The sequence below is a fragment of the Thalassophryne amazonica genome, chromosome 16, assembly GCF_902500255.1.
Source record: "Thalassophryne amazonica chromosome 16, fThaAma1.1, whole genome shotgun sequence".
Lineage (NCBI taxonomy): Eukaryota > Metazoa > Chordata > Actinopteri > Batrachoidiformes > Batrachoididae > Thalassophryne > Thalassophryne amazonica.
This window is the reverse complement of record NC_047118.1, coordinates 84,936,618-84,948,933: the sequence shown is the minus strand read 5'-3', so window position 1 is coordinate 84,948,933 and position 12,316 is coordinate 84,936,618. Positions and strand designations below refer to the sequence as shown.

The window sequence follows — 12,316 nt, the reverse complement described above, 5'->3', positions numbered from 1 at the left end:
CACTGTCCGAAGCCATAAGAAGATCATTTGTAACCTTCACTAATGCTGTTTCTGTACTATGATGAATTCTAAAACCTGACTGAAACTCTTCAAATAGACCATTCCTCTGCAGGTGATCAGTTAGCTGTTTTACAACTACCCTCTCAAGAATCTTTGAGAGAAAAGGAAGGTTGGAGATTGGCCTATAATTAGCTAAGATAGCTGGGTCAAGTGATGGCTTTTTAAGTAATGGTTTAATTACTGCCACCTTAAAGGCCTGTGGTACATAACCAACTAACAAAGATAGATTGATCATATTTAAGATTGAAGCATTAAATAATGGTAGGACTTCCTTGAGCAGCCTGGCAGGAATGGGGTCTAATAAACATGTTGATGGTTTGGATGAAGTAACTAATGAAAATAACTCAGACAGAACAATCGGAGAGAAAGAGTCTAACCAAATACCGGCATCACTGAAAGCAGCCAAAGATAACGATACATCTTTGGGATGGTTATGAGTAATTCTTTCTCTAATAGTCAAAATTTTGTTAGCAAAGAAAGTCATGAAGTCATTACTAGTTAAAGTTAATGGAATACTCAGCTCAATAGAGCTCTGACTCTTTGTCAGCCTGGCTACAGTGCTGAAAAGAAACCTGAGGTTATTCTTATTTTCTTCAATTAGTGATGAGTAGAAACATGTCCTAGCTTTACGGAGGGCTTTTTTATAGAGCAACAAACTCTTTTTCCAGGCTAAGTGAAGATCTTCTAAATTAGTGAGACGCCATTTCCTCTCCAACTTACGGGTTATCTGCTTTAAGCTACGAGTTTGTGAGTTATACCACGGAGTCAGACACTTCTGATTTAAAGCTCTCTTTTTCAGAGGAGCTGCAGCATCCAAAGTTGCCTTCAAAGAGGATGTAAAACTATTGACGAGATACTCTATCTCCCTTACAGAGTTTAGGTAGCTACTCTGCTCTGTGTTGGTATATGACATTAGAGAACATAAAGAAGGAATCATATCCTTAAACCTAGTTACAGCGCTTTCTGAAAGACTTCTAGTGTAATGAAACTTATTCCCCACTGCAGGGTAGTCCATCAGGGTAAATGTAAATGTTATTAAAAAATGATCAGACAGAAGGGAGTTTTCAGGGAATACTGTTAAGTCTTCTATTTCCATACCATAAGTCAGAACAAGATCTAAGATATGATTAAAGTGGTGGGTGGACTCATTTACTTTTTGAGCAAAGCCGATAGTCTAATAATAGATTAAATGCAGTGTTGAGGCTGTCATTCTCAGCATCTGTGTGGATGTTAAAATCGCCCACTATAATTATCTTATCTGAGCTAAGCACTAAGTCAGACAAAAGGTCTGAAAATTCACAGAGAAACTCACAGTAACGACCAGGTGGACGATAGATAATAACAAATAAAACTGGTTTTTGGGACTTCCAATTTGGATGGACAAGACTAAGAGACAAGCTTTCAAATGAATTAAAGCTCTGTCTAGGTTTTTGATTAATTAATAAGCTGGAATGGAAGATTGCTGCTAATCCTCCGCCACGGCCCGTGCTACGAGCATTCTGACAGTTAGTGTGACTCGGGGGTGTTGACTCATTTAAACTAACATATTCATCCTGCTGTAACCAGGTTTCTGTTAGGCAGAATAAATCAATACGTTGATCAATTATTATATCATTTACCAACAGGGACTTAGAAGAGGAGACCTAATGTTTAATAGACCACATTTAACTGTTTTAGTCTGTGGTGCAATTGAAGGTGCTATATTATTTTTTCTTTTTGAATTTTTATGCTTAAATAGATTTTTGCTGGTTATTGGTGGTCTGGGAGCAGGCACCGTCTCTACGGGGATGGGGTAATGAGGGGATGGCAGGGGGAGAGAAGCTGCAGAGAGGTGTATAAGACCACAGCTCTGCCTCCTGGTCCCAACGCTAGACAGTCACAGTTTGGAGGATCCAAGAAAATTGGCCAGATTTCTAGAAATGAGAGCTGCTCCATCTAAAGTGGGATGGATGCCGTCTCTCCTAACAAGACCAGGTTTTCCCCAGAAGCTTTGCCAATTATCAATGAAGCCCACCTCATTTTTTGGACACCACTCAGACAGCCAGCAATTGTGCAGTCAGACCGAAAACACTGTGTCACTGCGGGTCAATGCTTCTCTGAGCGGCAGAGCAGCATGCGCAGCTGAATGGGTGTTACGTCCATAATGAGGATGATATTACAGAGACATTGTCAGTCCATCTCATGTGTTAGAAGATGTATCTGTAATATTATGTTTATCATGACTGACACCCCGTTCAGACTGTTGTGCTCAGACTGTTGTGTCAGTGCGTCACAGAGACGCGCAGCAGTGCAGCACTTGTGAATGTGGTGTTGCCGCTGTAATAAACATTTAATGACTTATACATCATCTAAACCATTAGAAAGACTGATGATGCAACCATTTACCAAGGCACTGCAATGTAAAAAGTAAGTAATCAACTTTGAAATGGCTCCAGACGTGCTTCCTACCGCGTGTGACTGTGACCACCACGTGGTCATCAGCTGTCATGTCATCTGTGTGACATGGGTGTGAAGTGATGGTGACATCCGCCATGATCCGAGGGCAAATGTGTCATCCACTATGAAATAATTATTCCATATGACGCCGCGTCCAGACAGCACTCGCCTCTCACTCTCTGTCTATCTTGGTGGTCTTGTGTGGAAGATCCCTGACGAATCTGTGTTTTTGGATACAACTCTTTGGATCCTTGCCAGTCCAGATTGGCCTCATCTGGGCCAGCAGTAAGTATCCAATGAGTCATCCAAAAACACAGATTCATCAGAGATCTTCCACACACAGGACCATCCCTAGCCAGAAGGCAGGATGGTCCGCTGTGCATCAGGGCACATGACACACGATCACAGAGTTCATCGTGCAGCATTGTCTGATTGGCACCACACACGCATGGACCATGGTGTGATCATGTCATAGAGTTATATCTGTGGTGGGGAAGGCTGTGAGAGGCAGGTTGAGGGGTGAGGGACATTGGGAAAGAGAGCTTGCGTGAGCTTTCATATCTGCACCTGCCTTGACACTTCTCAAGATTACATATCCAATATATGGCCTGATACATGTAGTCCAGGTTCTCCTGATTGGGGGGGTGCTTGCTGTGATGCATCGTGGGCTGGGGTCTATCACTGCCACACTGGCAATGACTCGTGTGCATGTCAATGATCTGATGGCCGTAGTAGTCTTATCACATGTGTGTACATGCCCTACAGTGAGGGGATAGTCAGTGGACCCTGGTTTACATGTCATCATTTCATAGGTTGGATGTGATTCAGCATTCAGCAGAGACACATGGCAGGTCTCCAAAAGATAACGGACCCGCAGTGCTTGCTCTGCTGCACCCCTCCCCTTAATTTCCCTCCACCTAGACTTCAGGTGGCATTCAAACCGCAGTCATACAGTATAGGAGGTGCATTCATCATATTCTTACTGCAGTCTAACAGCATTCTTGGTCAAAATATGTCAACTGATGCTGTGCATTGATTGGCTGAAAGCTGCTGTTCTCATGTGGCGTAAATTCACACACAAAGTAAATATAAAGTCTTACCTGTTCATTTTAGTGGATTCGCCATCACGCCCTGAAGAAAAATTATCCACATAAAGCTTACTGATTTTGGAAAATAATGTCTGAAAATACTTTAATTCCTTGTCGTGGCTGAAGAAAAGTCCTTCTCGGGCACTTTGCACCACATTTCGCGAGTCAGATCAGTCAGCGAAGCCTTCTCCCTCCACCCTTCCCCACTGGGCCTCTGTCGTTGTGCCACAAGTTGAAAAAGTCATAGCGCCTTATTAACATCTCATTGACCACAGTCACCAGGCAAACCTGGCTGCGCGTGATGAAATTATCTCATGATCCACAAAGAAAAAAGTTAACGTTACTCAGTTCTCCGTGTAGAGCAGACACGCCACGCTGGATGCCGCGCTGATCAATATTTATGTGTAAAACCTTCAAGAAAAAAGCATTTACGGTACGTATTTAATTAAGTTAAATTCTGTCTAACATCTTTCTTCGTAAATATCTCATGTTACAACGTGGAGACCTGCGGTTTATAGACAAGTGCAGCCTATTTATGTTAAATTTTTTTTTCTTTTTAAAATTGGTGGCTGTGGCTTATATTCAGGTGCGCTCTATAGTCCATAAATTAAGGTACATTTGGACTGCAGTCGAGAGCTTATGCACGAAGAATGTGCACAAATCAGTTGGGGCGGGTCGGAGCATAGTCTGAGTATTCAGACGGGTGTCCTCCGCCGCAGTTCTTATTTCCTTCCAGATGTCGCACAAATTGTTTACACACACACATATACGAGGTCTATTAGAAAAGTATCCGACCATATTATTTTTTTCAAAAACCATATGGATTTGAATCACGTGTGATTGCGTCAACAAGCTTGAACCCTCGTGCGCATGTGTGAGTTTTTCCACGCCTGTCGGTTGCGTCATTCGCCTGTGAGCAGGCTTTGAGTGAGGAGTGGCCCAGCCCCCTTGGCGGATTTTCATTGTCAGGAAATGGCGGAATGATTTGGGCTTTTTTTTCCATCAGAATTTTTTTCAGAAACTGTTAGAGACTGGCAGCTGGAAACCATTAGAAAAATTTATCTAGCTTTCGGTGAAAATTTTACGGGCTTCACAGAGAATAAGGACTGTTACTACAGCTTTAAGGAAGGCTTTAAGGACGCTTGACGTGCCGCGCTCCGTGCCGCCATCGAGAGCCACAAACCACCGGATCATTTCTAAACGGATGACTCTGTGGATCCGAGACTGTCGTGTGCACTTTCTCTGGTTATCACAAGAGCTGGACATCAGCCATTTTCCGGCAGATTTCACTTTTAACAAGAGATTTTGTCATGGAAAGCTGAGCGGAGGCTTCGCGCGTCACAACCGATTTGCTGATGGAGCGAGACAAAGGAACATCTCCGTTTTGGTCTCACAGGACGGCTTTGAGATGGCGTTCAGACAGCTGTCGGTGGTTTTTCCATCGAGTGATTATCCGAGAAATTGTGGATGTGCCTGGACATGCCAGAACATGTCCCGTGAGGCTTCATCACGGCGTTGCTTTGCGCCATGCAGCACCGTGGTGACGCGTGGAATTCCTACGCACGTCTGTCTCAATGTGCTGAAAAAGTGCTGATGTCCACGTCTTTTCACAATTCCTGTGCTAGTCAGATGACGTCCCAGATAAAACACAGCGTCCAGTTTGGAAATGAACGGCACATTCCACTATTAACAGGAGTTTTTGTCATGGAAAGAGGAGCGGAGGCTTCGCTTTGCGGCGGTGCCGCATGGCGCACAGCAACGCCGTGATGAAGCCTCACGGGACATGTTCTGGCATGTCCAGGCACATCCACAATTTCTCGGATAATCACTCGATGGAAAAACCACGACAGCTGTCTGAACGCCATCTCAAAGCCGTCCTGTGAGACCAAAACGGAGGTGTTCCTTTGTCTCGCTCCGTCAGCAAATCGGTCGTGACGCGCAAAGCCTCCGCTCGGCTTTCCATGACAAAATCTCTTGTTAAAAGTGAAATCTGCTGGAAAATGGTTGATGTCCAGCTCTTGTGATAACCAGAGAAAGTGCACACGACAGTCTCGGATCCACAGAGCCATCTGTTTAGAAATGATCTGGTGGTTTGTGGCTCTCGATGGCGGCATGGAGCGTGGCGCGCCGAGCGTCCTTAAAGCTGTCCTTAAAGCTGTAGTAACAGTCCTTATTCTCTGTGAAGCCCGTAAAATTTTCACCGAAAGCCAGATAAATTTTTCTAATGGTTTCCAGCTGCCAGTCTCTAACAGTTTCTGAAAAAATTCTGATGGAAAAAAACCCCAAATCATTCCGCCATTTCCTGACAATGAAAATCCACTGAGGGGGCTGGACCACTGCTCACAGGTGAATGACGCAACCGACAGGCGTGGAAAAACTCACGCATGCGCACGCGGGTTCAAGCTTGTCTGACGCAATCACACGTGATTCAAATCCATATGGTTTTTGAAAAAAATAATAAGGTCGGATACTTTTCTAATAGACCTCGTATATATGTGTGTGTGTGTATATATATATATATATATATATATACAGTAGTGTTCAGAATAATAGTCGTGCTATGTGACTAAAAAGATTAATCCAGGTTTTGAGTATATTTCTTATTGTTACATGGGAAACAAGGTACCAGTAGATTCAGTAGATTCTCGCAAATCCAACAAGACCAAGCATTCATGATATGCGCACTCTTAAGGCTATGAAATTGGGCTATTAGTATGCTTTAAAATGGACAAAAAAACAGAGACGCCTGGAAGAAAATGGAAAACAACCCTCAAAATGGATAGAAGAATAACCAGAATAACCAGAATGGCAAGGGCTCACCCATTGATCAGCTCAAGGATGATCAAAGACAGTCTGGAGTTACCTGTAAGTGCTGTGACAGTTAGAAGACGCCTGTGTGAAGCTAATTTATTTGCAAGAATCCCCCGCAAAGTCCCTGTGTTAAATAAAAGACGTGTGCAGAAGAGGTTACAATTTGCCAAAGAACGCATCAACTGGCCTAAAGAGAAATAGAGGAATATTTTGTGGACTGATGAGAGTAAAATTCTTCTTTTTGGGTCCAAGGGCCGCAGACAGTTTGTGAGACGACCCCCAAACTCTAAATTCAAGCCACAGTTCACAGTGAACACAGTGAAGCATGGTGGTGCAAGCATCATGATATGGGCATGTTTCTCCTACTATGGTGTTGGACCTATATATCTCATACCAGGTATCATGGATCAGTTTGGATATGTTAAAATACTTGAAGAGGTCATGTTGCCTTATGCTGAAAAGGACATGCCCTTGAAATGGGTGTTTCAACAAGACAATGACCCCAAGCACACTAGTAAACAAGCAAAATCTTTGTTCCAAACCAACAAAATTAATGGCTCGCAGATGTGAAGAAATCATGAAAAACTGTGGTTATACAACTAAATGCTAGTTTAGTGATTCACAGGATTGGTAAAAAAGCAGTAATATGTAATTGTGAACACCCCCTTTTCTACTTTTTTTTACTAATAGCCCAATTTTATAGCCTTAAGAGTGTGCATATCATGAATGCTTGGTCTTGTTGGATTTGTGAGAATCTACTGAATCTACTGGTACCTTGTTTCCCATGTAACAATAAGAAATATACTCAAAACCTGCATTAATCTTTTTAGTCACATAGCACTACTATTATTCTGAACGCTACTGTATATATATTCCGCCTGATTCGGCTTGGCTCATGCTCATTTGTACTAAGTGTGACAGTCCCCTTACAATGATGACAGTCCCCTTACAATGATGACAATAAAGAATCTGAATAGCAAGTGACATTGAACCCTGAGGTAAAAACAGACACGTGTACCTCGGTCAGGATCTGCTCCATGTTTTCTTACACATCTAATAACATTTTAGCCTGTTCTAGCTTGCATCGTGCACTTACATTTTAAAGCTGTTTAGCCCATGACTGTTTTAGTCTTCAAACTAAATACTAGAATGATTAAAATTGTTTTAGTCCTGAGACATAAAAAATGTATAAAACAGACCCAAACGTTAAAAATGTTTCTTCTCCTTTAAGAGGACACAGTAAAAGGTAAGGGAAGGATTTTGTACCACAATGTATGTACACGGGCACAGCAGGTGGAAGTACCACAGAATATTTTCTCTTATAAATGAACTGCATTTACGTATATAGCACTTTTTCATCTGCATCAGACACTCAACGCGCTTCACAAATAACGCCTCACATTCACCCCGATGTGAGGGTGCTGCCATACAGTACTCACTACACACCAGGAGCAACTTAGGGATTAATGACCTTTCCCAAGGGCCCTTAGTGATTTTCCGGTCAGGCTGGGGTTTGAACTGGGGCTCCTCTGGTCTCAAGCCCACCGCTTAACCACTAGACCATCATGAGGTTGACCATTCAAGACCACCTTTGCCTATTCTCCATCTAAACCAGCAATGATACTAGGACTGTGCTTTGTACCAGGTAGAAGATGGGGTCCATTGTTAAATGTGGTGCAGAGGATGCGTATCAATGTTTTGTAAACTTATAAATAACTGATGAATCCATTAACTCCACGTAAAAATAACTCACTGAACTGAAATCATCATTGTGGTAATGTTTATGTATGCACACACGTTATCAGATGTAACATTATCTGAAAATATTTCTTTTTATTAATAAAATCACATTCATTCTAATTTTCTAATGTCTTCTTCAGGGTCAACTTGGCGATGCTGACACTGGGTCAGATTCCTTCTACTCTCACGGTAACCTATAAAATTTTCTTTATTCATTTTCTAGATATGAAAGGTCTGATCCATTTCTAGGTTTTTGCCCTGAAAGTTCTGGGAAAATTCCACCTAAAACCACCATATTGTTGGGAAGGTGTCGTGACACGGACCCACAACAGGGGGCGTTAATGAATGGACAATGGATAAGCCAAAAGGTAACAATTTAATGTTGTGAATCGCACAACGAGATACAGACAACGACAGAGAATGTGGATCGTTAATCATACACGAGGTGACGTGTGGGCAGGCTCGAAGATAGAAGACGTCTGGCAAGAGAAGAGCCAGATCCCACACAGTTTCCACCGCCAACGGATCTGAAGAACACCGGAGCCGCCAAGCCCTGCGCCCCAGGTGGCCACTGTCTTCAGCAGTCAGACCCGGTACTGCTGGCAGAAACAGAAACAGTTAATGGTGGGTGTGTGAATACACACCCAGCAATCTTACAGTGCTTAATTCCTCCAGGAGGGAAAAACCTCCACCTCCAGATACAGAATCACCTGTGCAGCTCCTGTCAGTCACTTCCCTGGAAGGAGTGAGAGGCGAAGACGTCGCGCTCACACTATCCGCCAATCCAGCTTCAGACTATCCACAGGAAAACGGCTGCACACAGAACAATATTCAGTCTCAGAAAACCACAGCAGAGAAGGTTACCTGAATGGTAGCTGATTTCTCGGCGGGGAGGCGGAGTTGCAGTCCGGCTTTTATGGAGGATGTAGTTGATGAGTGACAGCTGGTGTTGATGATGTGTGACAGCTGTCACTCCAGTAGTTCCGACGCCCTCTCGTGCTTGAAGCCCGCACTCCAACCAGGGCGCCATCTGGTGGTGGTGGGCCAGCAGTACCTCCTCTTCAGCGGCCCACACAACAGGACCCCCCCCTCAACGGGCGCCTCCTGGCGCCCGACCAGGCTTGTCCGGGTGACGGTTGTAGAAATCGGCCAGGAGGGCCGGGTCCAGGATGAAGCTCCTCTTCACCCAGGAGCGTTCTTTGGGTCCATACCCCTCCCAGTCCACCAGATACTGGAACCCCCCGACCCTTTCGACGGACGTCCAGGAGCCGACGCACGGTCCATGCCGGCTCCCCGTCAATGATCCGGGCAGCAGGCAGTGCAGGTCCAGGGGTGCAGAGTGGTGAGGTGTGATGAGGTTTGAGACGTGACACATGAAAAACCGGACTGAGGACCTTGAGGATGGGAAATGGTCCAATAAACCGGTCCTTGAGTTTTTGTGACTCCACTTGAAGCGGGATGTCCTTGGTCGACAACCACACTTCCTGCCCGGGCTGGTATGCAGGGGCCGGGGAACGCCGGCGGTCTGCATGGGCCTTGGCCCTCGTCCGGGCCTTCAACAGGGCAGAACAGGCAGTCCGCCACACCCGGCGGCACCTCCTGAGGTGGGCCTGGACCGAGGGCACACCGACCTCTCCCTCCACGAGCGGGAACAGTGGGGGCTGGTACCCCAAACACACCTCAAACGGGGATAGGCCGGTGGCAGACGACACTTGGCTGTTGTGGGCGTACTCAATCCAGGCCAGATGGTTGCTTCAGGCCGTCGGGTGCGCGGAGGTCACGCAGCGGAGGGCCTGCTCCAGCTCCTGGTTAGCCCGCTCTGCCTGTCCGTTTGTCTGAGGGTGATACCCGGACGAGAGACTCACAGTGGCCCCCAGTTCCCTGCAGAAACTCCTCCAGACTTGGGAAGAGAACTGAGGACCACGATCCCAGACGATGTCCGATGGTATCCCATGCAGACGCACGACGTGGTGGACCAGGAGGTCTGCCGTCTCCTGGGCCGTCGGGAGCTTCGGGAGGGCCACAAAGTGGGCCGCCTTGGAGAACCGGTCCACTATCGTGAGGATGGTGGTGTTGCCCTGGGAAGGCGGGAGGCCTGTGATGAAGTCCAGGCCGATGTGGGACCAGGGGCGGTGAGGCACCGGTAGAGGCTGGAGGAGGCCCGAAGTCCTTTTGTGGTCAGCCTTGCCCCTGGCACAGGTGGTACAGGCCTGGACGTAATCCCGGACGTCGGCTTCCATAGACGCCCACCAGAAGCGCTGCTGGACCACTGCCACGGTTCTGTGCACCCCTGGATGACAGGAGAGCTTGGAACCGTGACAGAAGTCCAGAACCGCAGCTCTGGCCTCTGGTGGGACGTACAGTTTGTTCCTCAGGCCGGTCCCCGGGTCCGGGTTCCGTGCCAGGGCCTCCCAGACGGTCTTCTCCACGTCCCAGGTGAGGGTGGCCACGACAGTGGACTCGGGGATGATGGTCTCTGTTGGGTCCGACAACTCGGCCTTGGCTTCCTCTTCATGCACCCGGGACAGGGCATCCGATCGTTGGTTCTTGGTCCCAGGGCGGTATTCGATCTGGAAGTCAAAGCGCCCGAAGAACAGTGACCAGCGGGCTTGCCTGGGGTTCAGCCGCTTGGCGGTCCGGATGTACTCCAGGTTCCGATGGTCCGTGAAAACCGTGAAGGGCACCGTCGCTCCCTCCAACAGGTGTCTCCACTCCTCAAGAGCCTTCACCGCCAGGAGTTCCCGATTGCTGACGTCATAATTCCTTTTATCCGGGGTCAACCTGCGGGAAAAATAGGCACAAGGGTGGATAACCTTATCGGACTCCCTGCTCTGGGACAGCACGGCTCCTATCCCTGAGTCAGAGGCATCCACTTCAACTATGAACTGGCGATTAGGATCAGGCTGCACCAGAACTGGCGCAGTCGAGAACCGGCGTTTCAACTCCCTAAATGCGGCTTCGCACTGATCCGACCAGATGAAGGGGACTTTAGTGGAGGTCAGGGCAGTCAGGGGGCTAACTGCCTGACTGTAACCCTTAATGAACCTCCGATAGAAATTCGCAAAGCCGAGGAACTGTTGCAATTTCCTACGGCTTGTTGGTTGGGGCCAATCTCTCACCGCTGCAACCTTGGCCGGGTCAGGGGCGACGGAGTTGGAGGAGATGATGAACCCCAGGAAGGACAAAGAAGTACGGTGGAACTCGCACTTCTCGCCCTTCACAAACAGCCGGTTCTCCAACAACCGCTGCAGGACCTGACGTACATGCTGGACATGAGTCTCAGGATCCGGAGAAAAGATGAGTATGTCGTCTAGATATACGAAGACAAACCGATGCAGGAAGTCCCGCAAGACGTCATTAACCAATGCTTGGAACGTCGCGGGGGCGTTTGTGAGGCCGAACGGCATGACCAGGTACTCAAAGTGACCTAAGGGGGTGTTAAATGCCGTCTTCCACTCGTCTCCCTTCCGGATCCAAACCAGGTGGTACGCATTCCTAAGATCGAGTTTGGTGAATATTTGGGCTCCATGCAGGGGCGTGAACACCGAATCCAACAGAGGTAATGGGTATCGATTACGAACCGTAATCTCGTTCAGCCCTCTGTAATCGATGCATGGACGGAGTCCGCCGTCCTTCTTACCCACAAAAAAGAAACCCGTGCCCATCGGGGAGGTGGAGTTCCGGATCAACCCGGCAGCTAACGAGTCCCGGATGTAGGTCTCCATTGATTCTCGTTCTGGACGTGAGAGGTTGTACAGCCTGCTGGACGGGTACTCAGCGCCCGGGATCAAATCGATGGCACAATCGTACGGTCGGTGCAGGGGAAGGGTGAGTGCCAGATCTTTGCTGAAGATGTCAGCAAGATCGTGGTACTCCTCCGGCACCGCCGTCAGATTGGGGGGGACTTTGACCTCCTCCTTAGCTGTCACACTGGGTGGAACCGAGGATCCTAAACATTCCCGGTGGCAGGTTTCGCTCCACTGCGTCACAACCCCAGACGGCCAGTCAATCCGGGGATTGTGCTTCACCATCCATGGAAACCCTAAAATCACTCGGGAGGTAGAAGGTGTTACATAAACACAATCTCCTCCCTGTGATTCCCAGACACAACCAATGTCACGGGCTGTGTCTGGTGTGTGATTAATGGAAGAAGGGTGCCATCTAGTGCCCGTACCTTCAAC

The 12,316-nt window shown here is 47.3% G+C and overlaps 1 protein-coding gene across 1 annotated transcript in view; it reads left to right on the top strand.

The window, feature by feature from the left end:
• pdxdc1 (pyridoxal-dependent decarboxylase domain containing 1) overlaps positions 1-12,316 on the top strand; it is a 149,021-nt gene that overhangs the window by 41,420 nt on the left and 95,285 nt on the right. The window contains exon 11 of the mRNA XM_034190083.1: positions 8,276-8,324. Within this exon, the coding sequence (XP_034045974.1) occupies positions 8,276-8,324 (49 nt within the window). The remainder of the gene's footprint in view (positions 1-8,275; positions 8,325-12,316) is intronic.